This window comes from Melopsittacus undulatus, chromosome 7, assembly GCF_012275295.1.
Source record: "Melopsittacus undulatus isolate bMelUnd1 chromosome 7, bMelUnd1.mat.Z, whole genome shotgun sequence".
NCBI lineage: Eukaryota > Metazoa > Chordata > Aves > Psittaciformes > Psittaculidae > Melopsittacus > Melopsittacus undulatus.
The window spans coordinates 34,504,443-34,524,314 of NC_047533.1; the positions used below are offsets into that span (position 1 = coordinate 34,504,443).

General features: G+C 38.8%; 1 protein-coding gene across 2 annotated transcripts; it reads left to right on the plus strand.

Moving 5' to 3' along the window:
• The first annotated feature begins 35 nt into the window (after nucleotides 1–35).
• Nucleotides 36–19,527, plus strand: DCTD (dCMP deaminase). 2 transcript variants are annotated; one of them, XM_013129048.3, is made up of 6 exons: nucleotides 36–104; nucleotides 3,820–3,931; nucleotides 5,317–5,452; nucleotides 14,477–14,593; nucleotides 16,144–16,240; nucleotides 18,218–19,527. In XM_013129048.3, the coding sequence occupies exons 1-6, from the start codon at nucleotides 70–72 to the stop codon at nucleotides 18,294–18,296; spliced, it is 576 nt and encodes a 191-aa protein (XP_012984502.2). In that variant the 5' UTR covers nucleotides 36–69; the 3' UTR covers nucleotides 18,297–19,527. The 2 variants fall into 2 exon arrangements, with proteins under 2 accessions (XP_012984502.2, XP_030904797.1); XM_031048937.2 differs by lacking the exon at nucleotides 36–104 and adding an exon at nucleotides 460–677.
• Nucleotides 19,528–19,872: the final 345 nt, after the last annotated feature.

Consider the following 19,872-nt stretch of genomic DNA (forward strand, 5'->3'; position numbering starts at 1 on the left):
CGCCCTCCCCTTTCCCCGCCCGCTGCCGCCTTGGCGCCAAGCTACGAAAGGGACTGGGTCCGCAGCGAGATGAGCGGTTCTCAGCCCAGCTGTCACGTTAACGGGTACGGGTACGGGTACGGGTACGCGTACGCTGCCCGCGCCTGCGCGGGGGCTCGCCTCCTGCTACGGAGGGGGCGCTGGCGCGGAGGGGACGCGGGTGCGGGGTGGCCCCTGAGTGATGCCGGTTCCAAGCTCTGCTCGCCCGTCAGCCGGCGGTTCCCCCTTCCGCTAGCACCGTGCTCCCCCCGCATCCCCACTGAACATGTTTTATCCCCCTTCAGGCAGGCCGCTCCCGCCGAAGAGTTTAACTCCGGTGGCGGCGGGCCTGCGGAGCGGCCTGCGCCACGCGGTCGGCTCCGGCTCCGTGAGGGGGAAGAGCGCCGCGGTCACCGTGAGGCTGCTTTCGGGAGCCTTGTCCTCAGGGACAGGCTGCAGGCAGCTGGGCGCTTACTCGAGCCGTGGGGAGGCTGCCTTGGAGGTCCGGCTCCGCGGTGCTGAGGGGATCCCCCGGCCCCGGCTGTGGAAGGAGGGATGCGCCACATCCCGCAGGGAAGCGTTTCTTAGGGCCTCCGAAGGCCCTGTGTATGGCCTCTTTTATTTGGGTACGGCAGTTACAGGGATAGGATAAAGAGCAGGTAGGTTATCTTGAATTCATTATTTCCTGAAAGGGAGGCTGGCGTGTGCAGTATGTAATTAATTAAAGTCAAAGAAGTGATGCTGTGAGAGTGAAATACATTCCTGTACTACTCAACCGGGTTCATAGAATCATAGAATAGTTAGGATTGGAAAGGACCTCAAGATCATCTAGTTCCAACCCCCCTGCCATGGGCAGGGTTCAGTATTTCTACAGAGTGTACAGGTTTGGTGAGTTATCTTGCAGGAAAAATTTGAGTGTAGTTAATTTTCAGTGTTGTTTTCCTGTGAGAAAAGTTGATTTTTCTCTCCATCTGTCTCAAAAACTTACTTCCCAGTAAGGAACAGGTAATGACTGTATCTCAGTACCTATGCAAGGCAAAAGATGGCAAGCTTCAAGTAAAGGAAACTCCACATTAATTTGACATAATAGAGATCATAAAACTGTGAAACTTAAAGAAGCAGCTAGTATTAAAAGTCATCAAGAACACATATCCCATTTGGCTTTGAAGAACAAGAGCATTGCTGAAGATGTTTAATTTTTATTTTTAAGGTACACTTTACCACTTTAAATTCTGTGACTTAAGTAAGAAATATTGATAGCTGCTTTTGAGTGGTAGAGTGAGGAAAAAACCCTACTGCAGTACAGCTGGAACATAATTCTAATGACATGACATTAGAGATAAAGCAGAGGGGGAGAGGTGGGGAAAAGGGAAAAAAGTCATATAGTCACCAGCTCTCCAGTTGGGCTATATTGTGTAGCTGACTATCGTAATTGTGGCATGAAAAGATTTGAGGTGATGTACTCTGCTGTAACTAAAATTTTCATTAAGATAGGTTGGGGTTTTTTGGGTTGGTTTTTTTTTTTTTTAGTAGCTGAATGAAATTCCTGTTTCAGATGTTGTTACACCTTCTTTGAACCCTAGCTGGGTGAAAAAGGACTGAAAAGGGAAGCACTGTCCTGTAACTGCAGAATCTGTTTCTCTATTTTCCTTTGAGATACTGTTTACACAGACTTTCTACAGACTATTAACCACTCTCAAATTTAAGTTTTTTTTTTCCTTCTTCAGTAGTGTTATCTTCATGGCTTTCAGTTACCATTTTTATTCTTACAATAAGTTCTTACAAGTTATCACAAGCATAAGTCTTAATTGCTTATTTTACCGCTAGCTGTAATTTCTAGAGTATCTTTCATTCATGCAATTCTAGAACTTGAAGATGAGCATAAGGAGGATGATCAGCTGTCCCAAATCCATAAACTTAATTTTCCTGTGTGTGCTTGACTGCCAGCCAAGGTCTTGGCTTCTGCTCAGTCAGAAATTAAGTGGTTTATACCCATTTCACACTCTTGCATTCCTGTGCACTGAGTTGAGGGAATTACTTCACCAAACATGGTGATGTTAAGTAGAAGTAACTGAGTAAGTGGGGTTTTTATGTTCTCTTTGATGTAAGCCTTCTGCTTGTTTTTCAGATACTCTCCCCTCCATGTGAAGTTGGTACTCAGAGAGAACCTCTGCTTACACACAGTTCTGTATTTATGAGAAAAGTAAATAGTAGGTTTTGGTGTGTTTTCAATAAATATGGTTGCTAGGGAATAATTTAATAAAAGGAGATCTCATGATCTCTTAGTTCAGTGTCTTTCTGGAACACTTTGCCCAGAATATTTACTTAATGTAGTTCTGCACTGTGTGTTGTGTCCCTCTCCAAAGACATCGCTGTGAGTGAATGTCACGTAGTTGGGAACATATGATAAGTCTGATGGTGTTTTGCATTTTGGAAGTCTGCGTTTGTGAAATACATATTTTAAATAATCACTTAAATTAGCAGAAGCAATTTCTAGGCATTCCAGTTAACTTGTCAAAGTTCAGTTTCGCATGGAGAAGTGTGAGGGTGTCTTTGTTTTCTTCTTTCTGCTGTGACTTTCTTCTTCTCGGAGTACTTTTTTCTTAAATAGCATATAGGCCCAACCCTTTAGTTACAATGATTAAAGACACTTTGGGCACTCTCATTTAGAAACCTGATCAGTGTGTTTCATTAGACAACTGACAGTCTGGGCACTATTTACAATGTCAAAATGTGAACTAGGTGTGCTGTTTACACCAAGAGTGTATGCTTCTCCCTCCTTAGGTTAAGAAGATTGTCTTAAATATGATTCTCATTCATTTCCAAGAACAAGCCAAAATGGCTAACTTGCAATGTGCCATATATGAACTATTCAAAACTAGTAAATAGCACCCTGTCTGTTTCTAAAGTACAATTTTATCATGTGCTGGCATAATCTTCACTCAAGTAGTGTACCCTCTTTATGATAAGCTAACTGCAAGCTCCCAGCATATGGGTTTGGTTATAAAAATAATTAACAAAATACTTCTGATGTTTGTCTTCTGAAACTGCTGGAACTAGTGTTGCTATAAGATGTCTTGCTGCTTGTGGTTGCCTATGATGAATTTTTCTCCATCACTGTACATCGCTAGAAGGGTATCTCAGTCTTGAGCTGTAGTCCTTGGTAAGTGGAGCCTAAGAAGAAAAGTACTGTGCCCCAAGGCTTCCATAATCTCAAGAGGGACATAGCAGCAGACTGTCAAAATGGCCTCAGATTTTCACTAGTAAGTGTTGTAATGAGAGGCAAACTCATGGCAATAACTGTACAGGCAGTAACAAATGACTGCACACAAAGGTACCAAGTAGAAATCCAGCCAGCACTTGTCGTAGGCAGAAGTACAAAATATCTTAGATTAGAGGCTTGCAGTTAGCACAGTCATCACAAAAAAGATTATGTTGTTTGGGTGAAAATGCTAGTACATGATACTCCTGAATCTTAGAAATACAGAAGGTGTTATCTGTCAAGGATAAATTGCTCTGTCTTTGAATAGCTCAGTGCTCTGAATATCTCAGCCTCATACCTAAAACTGAAATTTGCAACCTTGCTTGGATGGCTTTCCCCTGAAAGGAAATAACGCATACATAAGTCCCTGGAAAGCACATAGTGCTGGTGGTTTTACTGTTAAAATATCATTGTGTGTGCAGTCATCTTAGCCAGATTGTGATCCTGAATACTTTAAACTTGTACACATTAAAAGAATACAATTTGTGATAGCTCCAGCTATGTGTTCTTTGCTGATGGTTGGGTTCTTTTCCATATAGTTTCAGCAATGAAGCATCCTGCAAAAAACGAGAAGATTATTTGGAGTGGCCTGAATATTTTATGGCAGTAGCTTTTTTGTCAGCACAAAGAAGCAAGGATCCAAGTTCTCAGGTAAAAAGGCAATGTATGAGAATAGCATAACCTAATCTATATTGTACATTACATCAGATGCACATGTAGCACTTTCAGGAATTTCTTAATCGGAAGTTATTTCAGTGTACAGCTATTTATTTTTTAACATGGTCAGCACCTTTTGTTGCAGAAGTTCTCTTATTGGGCATGACCTGGTGTATAATTCTGTTGTACATTTGCAGCTTGGAGTTTTGTAAATCTTTTCATCTGAAGGTTAAAATAGCATGTATTTTTTTCTCTGTTTTCCGGTAAATATAGTTACTGTTGGTGGAGGATAAACTACTGAAAGTCTTAGATTATAATTTTTCAAGACACAGCATTTTACAAGTTCCTTTCCTTCACCTATAAGACCATAAAAACACATTTTTGTTTGTTTTGTTGTCTGGAGTTCCTGCCTAGTTTGGTTCCTCCCTCAGGTTGCCCTGCCTCCTCTGCTTCACTCTCTGCTCCAATTCTTTGCTTCCTTCATGTGCTATATGCTGTTGAATATTGGCTTAAGGTGATCACTACATCTGCTGAAACATGCTGTTCAACAGGACCCAGTTGTCCTGTTAGTCTTTGTTTGTATGAAGAAATTTAGGAAGCAAATCCCAGAAGAGGCATGGAGTAAAATGCATGTTAACAGTCCGTTCAATTACTCTCTGGCTTCTATATGTTATTGCTCTTAGTTCTCTGGAAGTTACTTAGGGCTAAATTTTTGTTACCCAAGAGCTGGTCGATAAACACATTGTGTGAGTTAAAACCAGTAGTATGGCCATTTTAATAAATCTGCAATATGGGCAGAAAATGTAAAACAGGATACTTCATCATTCTATAAGAAAGGTCCCTGTGCAGACTTGGATTGAAGTAATAAAAGGTGGGCGTTAAAAGGTCTGGTATTTTGGTGCACACTGGTGTAAGCCAGAAAGGTTTGTGAGCCTATCTCTGCCTAGGTCAACAGTGCTTCATTTTTGTTCCATCTTTGATATGTTTGTTTAGCTGCTGCTGCTGCTCATACTGCTCCTGGAAAAGCTATTTTGGGGAGATGAACTGACAGAAAACTTGTATTTAGTAGGGTTAATTAGGTGCTAGTTCTGCTCCCTGAACTAAGTTTACTTCACATTTCCATAAGGAACAGTTCTGGCAGGTTGGGATGGGGGCTGCATGACCAGAGGGGCAGCAGGGTTGCATCTGCCCCGATTTATTTTGAAGCTCCACCAGTTCGGTACAATTGTAGCCTTTCTCACTAGATGGTGTGACTTAATATAAAATGAAGCTTGCATCTCTTAAATGGAAATTGTAGGACTGACTTTTCAGGTCTCATCTTTCTTGTTGATACATAGTTTTGCATGTTGTCGGTACTGTATAAATCTGATTTTATTTAGGTTGGTGCCTGCATTGTAAATTTAGAAAACAAGATTGTTGGAATTGGATATAATGGGATGCCTAATGGCTGCAGTGATGATGTACTACCCTGGACAAGAACAGCAGCGCACAGGCTAGACACAAAATATCCTTATGGTAAGTCTTCTTGTGGTTAACAGGTTAGGCTTGTAATATCTCTAAGTTCAGCTGTTAAAGTACAGATCAGTTTGTCTTCCACTCACATGGTTTTTTAAAATGTGCACATATGTGGTACCTCAGGATAAAAGCCACAGCTCTGCAAATGAATGAAATGGTCCATCTGAAGGACTGACTTCATGGTGAAATATGTTCATAAATGAATAGCTGTTTTGGATTGTGTAGTGAAAATTTGCAACTATAAAGCAGCACATTAGCACCCAGTTGCAGTGTGCGCAGATGATTGCTGCTTCTGTGTGTACATCTCCACATTAATTACAGAGCTTATGTATATGCAAAACAAATAATTGGATCTAAAATACAGGTATTAAAATTGTAAACTGCAGTTGTGGGAAATTGCAGTGTTCAGGTATTGATGACATAGGCAATTCATACTATGGAGGAGCTGAATTTTGTTTGTCTTGAAGCATGTGATTGCATTCTACCATTCCATGCCATTTTTTGCCTCGTCTGGTGTGCAGTGATTTACCCTGCTGTGGGTGAGGTGACTTCCAGTGTTAATTTCGGCCTCTGATTTCATTCACATACACTAAATGGACAAAAATAAAGAGCAAGGATATTTTCATGGTAATTGTGGATGGCTGCTGCTTTGGATCCTGTCTTTTTCTTTGCAGCAGGTATAGTTCAGCCTTCCAAAAAGTTCCTCTGAGAATCTTGGTGCACCTACCAACAGGGCTTCATAGTTACTCCTCTGGGCCAGGCATGGTTTGCAGGAACCAAAGAGATGAGTTGCTGGGCTGCCTCAGGCTTTATGTCATGAGTGCTCTCTGCTGGTTGTGGAAATCGAGTTGAGAGGTGGCTTGTGGCCTGAATATCTGATGCTGGGGAGGAGCTTTGTTAGGACTGAAGTGTATGTTCTCCTAAATCCCTCTTCATCTTTCTGCTGCCACACCATCTCCTGCTGCACCTCTGTGGAGGGAGACTAATGCCGCAGAAGCCATGGATGGGCACAGGAAAAACAGGTATTAGGAGCCTGTTAATGCTGTGCTGCATCTCAGTCTGTCCTGGACTCAGGAATGGCTGGGGGAATAATCACAAAACTGAACAAAAGCCCTGAGAAATTTCCCCTTCTCCCTGCATGTGTGTGGGGAAATGAGAACCAGAGTGCAGCTTTTGCAAAGAGATACTGACTTTTTTCCAGTGTACAGTATTTATCTCTGCCTATTAATTCTGTTTTTCACTTGTAACTTCCAACATTTGGTCTGATGCAGAGATTAGACTTGCGTGAGTTTTGATGTTCCCTGTGTTCACCCAGATCTCACTCTAAAAACTGGCATTACATTTTCTGGTTTCCCATTGTATTGAAGTGAAAGATGGTATGCAGTGCCTCAGCACCTAATTCATCAGTTTCATACATGAGTTCTTAAAACCCTGGTACTTTGTCCTTGTTCACTTTACCAATTTATTATACAACCTCTAATGTTGACTCTTAAGCTTGAGACAGTTTCATATTCTTTTTCATAAGAGATGTATTCCTGACACTAGGGCCAGCTCCTGCTAAATTTTAAAAATGCACTAAAGCACAGAAGCACTGTTTTTACATGAAATGACAGTACCATAATGGTACAACTGGTGTGACTGCTCTTTACTTACAGGGTGAGGAAAAAAATGTTAGCCCATTGATTAAACATAAAGTGCAGAAAAGAGAATATTGATTTTGGTTGAATCTTTATGCTGCTGTAAGTTCTCGGTTTTGAACTAACAGTGTGGATCTCTGGGAGCTGAGCAAGTTCAAGGCACTCAAATGTAAGCTGACCAATTTAAACTGAAAATGCTCTATGAGTTTGTGAAGAATCTTTGTATAAGATGACCTGAGACAATGATGGTGATATTGTTGTTAATCACGATACAAAAAGATGTGGAGTAAAGTAAAAATCTTCAATATGTGATGTTTAAAAACCGCACTAACCAATCTAACACGTTGGAAGATGAGTTTGTTTCTAGGAGTTGGTCTAACTACTGCTCTTCCCCCTCAAGAGTCTTAAGCCTTCACCTCATTAAAAAAATCACAACTTTGTAACATAAAGTGTCTGCTGTGATGAATAAACAACCTATTTTGTAATTCACAGATCATTTAAACTCTAGCAGTTTCTTATTAATCTTGATAGCACAGTTGACAGACCAGACAAGTATATGTAAAAAAAAAAATCTGCTTAAAAAAAATCTGGTAGATGCAGGAGACACATAGAATTGCTGCTAAAATCTCATTAAACTGTCATGTTTTCCTTTCTGCTTTTGCTAATCAGCACAACATTTGTGTAAATTGAACTTTTTATCCTTGCTTTTTCCTGACTAGCTTGATCAGAGATGGTACAATCTTCCTGTGTGCTCCATTAGCTTGTGCAAATGCTGCACCTTCATCACTGGAGCTGCAATGTACCTTATTAGGTGAAGCTGATGGTAACTGTGCATGTACCACCACATAATTTGGAAGATGTCTTCAAGAGCTACTTCATGCATCTGCAGTGCTACAGAAAAGGGCTTGGGTGGATCTGAATGCTGACCTCCTGGTTTTAAGTGCTTTTGTAGGTTAGACATAAACATTAGTCACTTCCCATCTCTTTCAGGCCACTCTGACTAGCCTTCTTCAGAACAAAGGCTGAGTATTGTTCCGTGAATGGCTCACTTAAAGGCAGCTCCAGAGGGCATGGTGGAAAACAGGCTGCAAGAAAACTGTCATCCTGTATAGGCGTGTAATGCAAAGCCTGTTGAGATGGTATGCTTAACCCTTCTCCCTCCCTCAGGCCATACTGGGGGTTATGCCAAGCATACTCTTTTTATCATGCTGTGAAAATACCACTCTAGTGGGCTGCAAAAAAGTCATCTCACTTCTTTATGCACTTTGAACTGAGACACACAAAATAAGTATGTGGTGCAATGGGACTCCTGAGATGTGGAGCCTTGAGGAAACCCAGGGCCAAGTGCTATGTAATGCTGATGGAGCCTGAGTAAGATGACCACAAGCCAGGCTACACCAGTTGGCCTCAGGGCCAAGGGTCAGTCACTGGCCCTGTCTGTGTTTAGCAGCATAGACATAGCAGGAGATGGGACCCAGAGGCTGTCTTTGCAGAAGTGTATTAGATGATCTTATAAGAAATTTATTGAGCTCCAGCAGAACAGATGGATGCATTGACCCTACAGCTCTGATCAGCTTCACTGTTTCATAGCTAGAAAACTTCCCATTTCCACCCTAAATTTATTGGTGGTTAGTTCTTACGTTCCTGTGTGCCATCATTGTTCTTTTAACTTTTCTTTTTCACTGCTGTTAACCCTTTGTCCTTCCTCCCTTCCTCTATGCACTTATTGATAACAATAACTTTTTTAACTTTTGTCATATGGCTAAACAAGTTCTGTCAGTCTTTACTTTTACTGTATCCTGAAACTTGTTGGCTTGAAATTCACCAGGGTCTCAGTTACCTGTATCTGCTGCAATATACTGTACATATCTAACCTGCATTCTCAAGTGTGTGTTCTGTTCAGCTCAGTGTTAGGGAAAGGGTCATGCTTGATTAAAAAAAAATAAATGTGCTTACCCGTATCTAAATGTAACCTGAGCTGCTACTGAAAGAAAGCATCAAAATGTGCTAGGTAGTGCTCACTTTACCTCAAAGGATATAAATGCTTGCAAGCATTTGGCTATTACAGGAATCACCTGTATTGATACTGTGCTTTCCTTAAGAGAGTCTTGAAGCAGATTAGAACTTTTTCCATGTAGTTGTAGTTGAACATAGTGTTCAACTATGTATAATTGAACAGTTTAGTGGTATAACCTTGTGATGTTAGAAAGCACTGGCTGCTTTGCAGAATGCCATTTTTCACAGCCTTAGTTGTTATGCTGGAACTGGATGTTTCAAGGCTGCCAGTCGGTGACAGGAGCAGGGATGTTTCTGTGCACACAGGTGAAATGGAAGGCCAGATTTGAATACGTACTTTACTAAGATGTTATTAAGTGACTCTTCTGGAAGAGCTGCTGCTTCTGTTGAATATTGTATGCAGAAGCTTCTTAATAATTAGACAAAATTCTGTCTTTCTGAGTCAAAAGCAAATGCCCTCTGTTTCTGTTACATGAATCAAGGATTTGATGATGCTCCATTTCCTCTCACTAATCATTTAAAATACTACATTTTTCTCCTATTAATGTGAGCTTCCCACTAATGCTGGTTGCTGTGCTCCTATTATGCCCTCTGTCTCCACTGTAATCTAAGAACATCCATTTGACAACCAGTCTAATTAAGAGAGTTTTAAATTAAAATGACTGGCAAATTTAGAAACCTCTGAGCAATAGAGAAAATAATGAGTAAATATGCTTACAAATATTTGTACAGGTTCAGATATGATAAAATATGTGCTATGGTAAAAAGTGTGCTCTAATTGAACAGTACCTGCTGTGTAAATGAAACAAACTGTTATCAACATTTCCTGTGTTAGGATTATGAGCTTTTCGTCAATTTTTTAAAGAGATGAACGCTCCAAGATATTCAGGCAAATGTTACTTTTGTAGAAGCTGTTATTTTGACAGCACAAAACTTGATAAAGTACTATGAAGAAGTGTGATGCTCTCTTTCCAAATGGCAGTGCAAAGTTGAGGCTTCAGCTGGAAAGGGGATCTGTATGAGACAGTCTCCCTGTACAGCCACTCACTCTGTTGACCTTTGTGAATTTCTGGCCATTTCTGGTCTCATACATCTCTACAAAGTTTGGAGATTCTGAAACATAAAGAAACACAAATGCCTCTGTGCTCTGCTGAGAGTTAAACAAAGTTGGAGCAGGATGGGAGGAACGGGGAAATGGGCTGAATTAACCAATGCTTCTCAGCTTTTGAGAGCAGCTTCTCTGGTGTGCCCCCAGCAGATTTTGTGATCTGAAATGGGCTGAGTGGTTCCATCTTCACTTCCTAGCTCTCCTTTTTCATTGAGGAAAGACACGAAAACCAGGCTCCAGTAAAATCTGGAGGTATTATTCTTGCCTCCCTGCCTTAACCACAGCAACTGCTCTTTCTCCAGTACACAGAATGAGAAAGATATGCAGGAATGGCTGAGGGCAGAGTCAGCCCAACATCAGTGTCCTGCCTTCCCCTAATGCAGGGGCCAGCAACTATCCCTATACTTTCACAAAAGTTGAAAAATACCAGTATTATTCTATAAATTCCAGATTCATAAACCACTTCCCCCAGTGGCTGCCACTGCAAATCTTGTTCCTTTGAAATGTATCATGTTCAAATATAACACTGTCTTCAGTGAGTAATTTCTCAAAAAATCTAGTCTGGCTTAGTAATTAATCACATCATTAAAGTTACTTCCCCCAGCCCTTCCTTTAATTGCTTCTTAAAAGGTGACATGTTACAGGGGTCCCTACTCTAATTTCTTCATCAAGCAAGTAAGCTTTAAAACAAAAAGAAATATTTTGGCTAGTCTGTGCTACTTAGAAATTCCCTAGTCAGAACATTTTAGTAGGTGGGAAGAGTATTTCTGACTGCAGCCCACTAAGAGCATGTTCCATTAATAGGGTAAGTAAGGGTCTCGTATTTACAGGTTGGCTTAAGAGTGAGTACTACCTCATATGTGCAACACAAAGTAGTATGCAGTGAGAAAAGATAGAAGCCCTAGCAATTAATGCTACTAGTAATGCAGCATTCATTCCTTTACTGCCTTTCCTCCTCCTCACCTCCTGCCTTGTAACTATACTAGCAGGTGGTGGGAATAACAGCAAACACTAACTTCTTGTTGCATGGTTATTTTTTCAGCTAATGAAGTCTTTTGAGAATACTTTTCAAGCCGCTTTTCCAGAATGGAAACCAGTGTTGGAGACTTAATACTATGTTGTTTATACGTGAATATTATTAAAAAAAAACCCAAAAACCAAACCAAAACCCCACGAAACAAACAAAAAAACGACACTCCCCCATGCCCTGAAACACTGCACTCCCCAAAGGGTATTGTAAAAATTCTTACTTTTACTAGTCTGTTTAAATATATAGTTTCCAGAGCTCTGAATATTTTGCACCTGTGAAAGGTTATTTTAAGTTAGCTTCTTACTGCCTGAGAACAATATGTAACTACTACTAGAAGCTTTTAACAGGTTAGAAAACTTCTAATGTCCCACATGTGAACTAACTTTAACGAGTAGGATTTTTGGACTCTTAGATTTGTTTTCTGTCTCTCACTAATCCTCTGTACAAAGCATAGTAGGTCTATAAGAAAAATCTGAGTATAATAGACTATCTATAAATCACTTAGCAGTCAATGCCTATCTGCCACAGAGGCAGGAATATGAGGAAGGAGGGGATGAAGAGTGATAGGACAAAGCCTAAAAATATTTGTATGATGCCTATACCTTCTGAGAGACCATCTAGGGGGTCAGTAGCAGATGTCTAGTGAAAAGTGTAAACCAAAGACATGTAATAATCTTCCGAGTTCTAATAACTAAGCCAAAATGGGTTTGTATTTAATAACCCAGTAGACTGAAAAAAAAATACTGGGAGAAAAAAGATGACTTCTGGAATCAATGCAAACTTTGTGTCCTGTATTACTTTCTGCAGTGAATGCAGTAAGAAATACTGTATTAGGCTACTGTGTGCATGAAAAACCTGCCTCCTTTTGTTTTTGAAACAAAAGCATGCTGGGTTTGTTGGAGACCCCACTACTTTCTGTCTCGGAATGATTACTGTCTGTTTCTTCCTTATTACTGCCTCTGTGTCTTCTTTCCACACTGGAGATTCAAAATTGCTCTTACCTTCAGATTGTGTTAAAATGGTCAGGAGGCAAAATTTCTTTTCTCCCTCCAGCTGATTATCTTCTGTAAGTTATTTTTGGCCTAAATTTGCTTTTTGCTTGGAAAGAGATCTGTTATTGAAAGCTTGTAGAAGCCTGCCAAAAGAGCATTTCTTTCTCATCGGTGCAGGAAGGAAACTTGTTGCAGTACTAATAATGAAACTTCCTGGGTTAATGGCTGAGGATTTCTGAGTTTTAGTGAAGGAGAAATACTTACTGAAGGAATTAGTGTTTGGTTGTGGGTTGTTATTTTATTTTAGTTCTGTGAGCCTTGAAAACATTCCCTCATCCTTCTTTCTGGAGACCTTCCATATTTTAGACTGCTGTCTAGAACATAATATATTGCTCATAGAAACTTAAAAGTGATGTTTCTGTCCTGTTGACACAACCTAATTCCAGCTGCAGAAATAATGACACTTTTCCACTCAATGCTCTGTAACCCCAGAAAAAAAATCATTCTCTGGCTTTTTGAAGGCTACATAAGGTGAATACAGCTCATGAGTATACTTGGAGTTAAATGTATCTTCTGTATTATTTAAAATGTATAGGTTCATATAATTCTATATCTTGTACACTTAATGGCATGTTTAAAATATAGTGTGATCCAGTTACAGTTGTAACAGAAACAGTAATAGTGATAGAAAACTTAATGTCATGGTGCTTCTTTTATGTGCATTTTTGGGTTTGGTTTGGTTTTTTTGTTTTGTTAATTTCCCATTTTTCATGTTAATTTTTGGCTTTATTTTTTGTTAGAAGGTATGTGGACAGCATGGTTATTGTAGTGCCAGGGACTGCTTATAGAAGTCGATGATGATCTTTCTTTAACAAGGGTTTGGTCCTTTGTGATTTGTCTACATGGGAAAGCTTGTGTGCTGTAAGCTAGGCTGTAAATTTGTAGTGCATTAGCTGTTACATAGCAAATTCCATGTAGATGTTTAGCACATACAAAAAAAAAATCCATTCAGCAAGGATTCCTGTGTGTTGAAGTTTTTGCACTCAGTTATTCTTTGCATGGTGAGGTCATTCACACAGAGGTCAGTATATAGTAGCAAGTATACTGTGAACTCATGCTGTGAAACTTTGCCTGGTTTAATTTTTGTATGTACACAAGGGAGAGGAAAACTACTTTGGTTTGGTTTGGGTTTTTTAACCCATTCATCAAAATAGGCGGTGTAAAAACTCTTCATGTCTGCGTATGCAGGTCTTGAGATGAGCTCAAACCCACACCTCAATTCAGCACCTGTTTATGAAGTAAGTCAGGGCAGCAGCCAGTTTCTTGGTAGGTAGGTATATAAATTCCTCACCTTACCATCATTCCTAGGTGTAAACAGGAAGTTTTCACCAAGAACTTAATTTTTTTTTCAGAGGTTCATGGGGTTGACACAGGAACTCTACTGTTCTCACCTGTGTTGGTAACACATTAGATAATCTACTGATGTGTAAAGTATAAAAACTTAAACCCTAAGGTGCGATCTGTCCAGAAAGAGCTATTGTGTTACGGTGGAATAAGGCAGGGTAGTCTGTTGCTACCTGCTATCTCAAATCCATGGAGAAATAGAGGACTTTATTTTCCTGCTTGGGAAGTCTGGCACCTTTTAATGAGCAGTAGACTCACTTTAATATTAAAGCTGGGACATTTTTATGGTTGAGTGTGTCTTGTGTATTCTTGGGGTGAGAGAATCATGCAGCAGGGCTGAGCCGTTCTGAGACCCAGAGGACACAGCTGCTCAGTTTTACTTTGTGATTCTCCTGCCTTTGAGAGTGCACAGTGCGCTCTTACAATCTTAAGACTGTTCCTATCTGTGCATGTAAACACATAAATGAGCTGTTTTATACTGGCAATTAGATACTCCAGAGAGTTGTGAAGCTGTGAGATATTGCTTCACTTAGGGTGGTTGCAACTACTTGGCCCACAGCCTAGGGCTTTGTTGCCTGCAATAGGTGTTAGCAAATGGCAATGCTAATGCGCTTAATGATATCATTACTAATCTGTAGCCTGGTCAGAACAATTGACCTTCATTGATCTTGGTATTTCTGCTTTTATTTCTTCCTCTGCCCTTTATGACAAGCTGTGCAAGCTATTTGCCTTTGAAAGTATATAAGCAGTTGTATTGTAACACTTTATTTTAGTTTGATTTGTTTTAATGAATGGTAATATGAATTATTTCTTTGTTTGTTTGTTTTAATAAATCAGTGTGCCATGCCGAATTGAATGCCATCATGAACAAAAACTCAGCTGATGTGAAAGGCTGCAGCATGTATGTTGCCTTATTTCCATGTAATGAATGTGCAAAACTTATCATCCAGGCAGGTAAGGAGTAGTGCCAGCTTGATTTGTCAGGGTTGCAGTGCTGCCTGCACATTGGTATCTTATCATGGATGTATTTGATGTTAAATTGCTGCTGTTAGTTCTAAATTAATTGCACTGTCAACTTCGTAAGATGCTACTTGTGGGGTTTTTTTTGCATCTGAATGGTGCCAAATTTTTCCAGTGCTAATTGCATCTTCTGTGATTCTAAGCGTGCTTCTAATTTAGGTTTGTAACTTCTTAGACCAGGAGCTGCCAAAGAACAACACAGGCTTTGCATATAATTACTGTCAATTTTACTGTGCTCTGACACATTGAATAGAGTAGGGCAGAAAGAAATAAACTTCTGCATGACAAAAGGTCTGTTGGGAGTATATACATGAAATTTTAATTTGAGTGTGATGCATGGTAGATATTTGAAGATTTTAAAATATCTTTGCTCATAAATGTCATAAGACTTCTATGATCCTACTTTAATTATGTCTTTCATTACAATTGTTATAAATCTGTGCCACTGCAGCAAGTATGCTGGCCTAAATGTGTCTCCTTTTTTCAGATTAGGCAGTATCTGCAGTAGGCTTCAGTTCCATAAAAATCTCTGTTTAAGGTAGCCTATATTTTGCTCATTGAGTAAAGTCTTGCAGTCCTGGAATGGATTGTTGTTCTGATGAGTTTCTGTCACCAGAAATGGCCACAGGGATCTAGGAAGAAAGTAGCAAACAGAACACTTCTTTATTTTGGTCAGTAAGGTTTGAAATGAAGATAGGTGAAGGGGAAGAGGCAACAGTATTTTGTATTTGTGTTACATTCCTGTTATTTATAGAATCAAAATAAAATGGTCTTCCAATCCCATTGGCTGCATGTTCTGAATGTAGTCATTCATCCTTATGGGTTTAGGTCAGCACTTAATTGCAATGTATGGATATTCACATTGTCTGGTAAACACAGTAAGATGCTGATAGGCTTTGAAACACGTGTGAATTCTCTTGGGCTGGCCTTCACACTTCTCCCCTGCCTAAGTAATTTAGGCATAGATCATTCAACAATTTGAGATGGCATGTTTCTGTGATTTGAACCTGGGATTGAGAGCTATTTATAAAAGAGAACAAAAGGAGAAAGGCATTGGTTTATAGCTCTGCATTCAGAAGGGGAATAGGATTAGGAGTTTTAAATTCTTTGTGGGGAATTTTATCAGTATTAGAGAGGTAGATAATTTTTCAATTACTTTTGCAAAAATGCTCAATTTCTAGTCTGTCTAGTGGTTTTGCCTATGAGGTTTTCATTCTGGTTTCCTGAGTTAAATTCAAGGGAAAGCAGAGAAAAATATTTTCCAACATTTTTGAAAGAATTGTCTTCCAAAATAGCTCTACCTTACATAGCCTTATTCTCAAGTACAAGTTACAGTATTTTGGGAATTAGAGGTGTACCAAAGAGTTCTAGAGCATGTGGATGAATGCTACCTCTTCTGATATTGTCCACCAGATATTACTCTGTTTCTCTTTTATTTTTTTTGTCAGTGCATTTCTAAGCTTTTTTCTATATGACCTTTTTAGGCATAAAGGAAGTTATTTTTATGTCTGACAAATACCATGACACTATGGAAATGACAGCTGCACGGCGGATGTTTGATTTAGCAGGTGTTATATACAGGTAAGAGAACCTTGGATTAACTTTATACTGGAAAGGAAGAAAGTGGTGTGTGAAAGAGAACAACTTTAGGGTAAAAGTTTTCCTTTGCATTGTGCAGCATTTTATTTTTTGGTAGTATCCGTAGATGGCTTGCTGTCTATGCCTGTAAAACATACTGGGTTGACAGACATGCACCATTCTTTTTGCCTTCTATATGGTTAAATTTCAGTTTCATAACATTTGTATGAGAAAATAGTCCATTTGGAATACTCATTTAATTCCTGCACTGCAAGTGAAATTGCAGTTGTGGTGGTTACACTGTACTCAGGAGAGTCATTGCTGCTTTGAGTAGGAGGTTAGATGAGGTGATCTCCTGAAGTCCTTTATAACCTGAATTATCCAGTGATCATACAAGTTGGACTGAAACGACCAGTTGATTTTTATTTTGTCTGTGGATTACTTGATCCTTTTTGAAACTTTAATATCTTTTTGTTGCAGTCAGTTTGGGAAGTTGTCATTCCAGCCACCCATAATTAATTCTGAGTGCCTAGAGCTGTCCAGTCGTCTTTGGTCAGCTTTTCTTGTGAGCGAAGGGTAAATTTGGAATATTTTCCTTAAAGTAATGGCAAACTGAAAAATGTTTGAAGAGTGGGGTTTTAAAGACATTGACAGAGATACCTAAAGACAATCTGTTCAACAGCTAGTTTGATGGCAAAAACATGCTGTGGGTGAGGCTAATTATGCGGTGAGGAAGGCTTCACAACTCTAAAGAAGTTCTACAGTAGTAATATAAAGACTTGGAAAAATTTGCAAACATAACAATTCTGACAGATAGAATTTGAGGATGAAAGGTACCTACTGGGCTAAGAAATGTCCATGAGAAAACACAGCAGTACTTGAAATTTAGTTTTAGTCCTTCAGTATATTTCCTACCTACTAAGATTATTTTGACTAAAAAAGCATAAATCATTGTCTTGCAAATCAAATCTTGTAACTTCTCTAGGGTGAGAGTGTTTCTTGCATTTCAGATTGGTATTCTGGACAAAGCATTTACAATGGTCAGCAGCATGTGCTTTTCTGTGTTGACTGTTACTCATTCTTGTATTGATTGTTAAGGATGTAGGTGGTACTTAATGAATCTCTTGAACTGAACTGCAGAGCTTAATTAGGCACTAAATCCACACTATTTGCATAATCCTTTGTTTACTGCTAGACTGGAAAATATATGCGTGGTCCCCAAATACCTTCTTTGCTAATTGCCGTAGCAGATGCTCCAATGATAATAAAAGGAAACATTTTGTGGCAGTATTAATTTTACAGTTCTAAAGTTACAATTTTTAAATTATTCCCTCTTAACTAGTTTGGTTTTTCCCCAGTATGATGCATAATGTGATATATTCCCTTAGCTCAAAAAATAATATAACATACTGAGATGAAGTTTGAAAGTGTTCTTTGAAAACTTGGCAGAAAAAAAAGTGATCAAAATATTGCCAAAATATATTCCAAATACCTTTAATATATACGTATGTGTGTATATATATAGATTATAGATATACATATATGTGTATATGTAATGCACGTACAGTATAGTATTAAGTTTTTGTAGGTACATATGTGTAGCTGTATCTATAAATATGTATTAAAAATATTTGAAACATAAATCTATATGAACAAAAATCCCAGCCCTTGGTAACATGATGGCACCACCTGCAGCTAAGTTGTTAAAAGTCCTTTGACTCCTAGGTAATTTGTGAACTCCAATAGCCAAAGAATATACAGGCTAACCCACCCCATGTGTCTTTTTTGTCTTAGTCTTTCCTGTCCAGGTTTCTCTCAGTGTGGTGCACTATAATTGGCTCCCATAGAGATGAAAACTATGTGAATCCAAGGAGGGTTTTTTAAATTTTATTTAATTCCTTCAAAAATTTAGCTGGAGCTAAAGCAAACAAGATGTTTTAACTACTCACTAACTAATAACTGTATTTTTCTTTATTTTAGGGAATTCAAGCCAAAGTGTAACAAGATCATCATTGACTTTGATTCAATTAACAGCAGACCAAATCAGAAGCTTCTGTGAATTAAGTCTCATTAAGTCTGGAGAAGAGTGTGATTATCCTTTTCCAAAATGCTGCTAATGCCTTTCATCTTGAAGTCACTTGCAACTTTTTAATGGCTTCTGTAGCTAAAGTAGACTTTTAAGAAATCCAAGGCATTAAATGTCCCCATCACTTCATATTGTCAAGTGAAATCTAAATCTATTTAATTTTTTTTAATGCCTTTATCAAAACTGCTTAAAAAGACTAGAGACATGTTGATGAGACAATATAATGTATGTAAAGAAAACTGTTCAGATTCTTGCTGTATGCATCACCACATGCTCTGATAGGCTGTCAGCACTGATTTAGACTCAGTTTAACAGTCATACTTATTGTAACCACTAGTACATTGAAATACACTGATAATATGTTGATCTCTCTTGGATGTGGAGATCTAAATACTTGATTCTAATAAAGGACAAAAAAATGTTATCCATGCAAATACTAATCTTCCAACTTGCATAACATTAATATTTAAAAGATGATACAGCTTTAAGAATGTGCGATATTCTGCATGTCTTATCCAACAAATTAAATCCTCATTTTTCCTTTAATTGCAGTCTAACACTGTCATACATGGGGAGGGATGAGAGAGGAAGTTCTGGGAATGGTCCATACTGTACCAGCCTTCACAGGTGCTTTCAGGTCCATATTTTCCCCAAGACTCCAGAACTGGAGAGAGTTCAGGGAGTAAATTATTTGTCTCTGTATGTCTGGGACTCTTTCTTACTTGGAGTTGGTTTTCATGTGTAGAAGGAAATAATTTTATTGGTCCAAGATGTCTCTAGACAATCCCAACATAGCTCAGTCTTAAAATCAACCTGTAAGGTAACTAAATAATTTTTTGTCCTTTGAGAGAAATTGAAGATAGTCAGCCCATATCCACATTCATGCCAAAAGAGGTAATTACGGTGTTAGCTTGTTTCCCAGTGCTGGTGTAGTACCTTCATTTCATAAATGCTGCCTAAAATAATATCCTTTTTAATTTTGTCTCGAGATCTGGGAATAGATTTGAGTTCCTTTTCTCTAATTTGATTATTTTCAAATTAAATATTCCTAATGGCTTTGTTTGGATAACACTGGTGTTTGGGGTTTTTTCTTGTTTATTTTTTTTTTATGGGTTTTTTTGGGGGAGAGGGTGGGCAGGTTGATTTTAAATGTGGTTATACTTCAGTGAGCTTTTATTTTCTCTAGAAAAGCTTTGTTTCATATTTTGGGACATTATGTAATTTGGCTTCATACCAATATTATTAAAGTCTTATTAAAATCCACTACATTGAAGTAGACTCATTATTATAATATTAAGCCATGTGCTTGGCTCCAGATCACTGCTGTTTTTGCAATCATATGCAAAGCATATTTTGTGCATTGTGATATTACATAAAGTGAAGTGTTCATGAACCATTTGGCTACTAAAGGGAGCACCATAACATATTATGTGTCCATTTATAAAGTAATTTCTGACTTTCTCTTTTTTCTTGCAACTGTTTTCCACCTCAAAGTCAGTCTGTGGCTTACTGCCAGAAGAAGAAATTTGCACATATGTGGAGGGGGAGG

Coding starts and splice junctions, on each gene's coding strand:
- DCTD (XM_013129048.3), top strand. CDS start 70: ATGAGCGGTTCTCAGCCCAGCTGTCACGTTAACGG. Junction 105..3,819: donor CCCAGCTGTCACGTTAACGG/GTACGGGTACGG, acceptor TTTTCCATATAG/TTTCAGCAATGAAGCATCCT. Junction 16,241..18,217: donor TTAGCAGGTGTTATATACAG/GTAAGAGAACCT, acceptor TCTTTATTTTAG/GGAATTCAAGCCAAAGTGTA.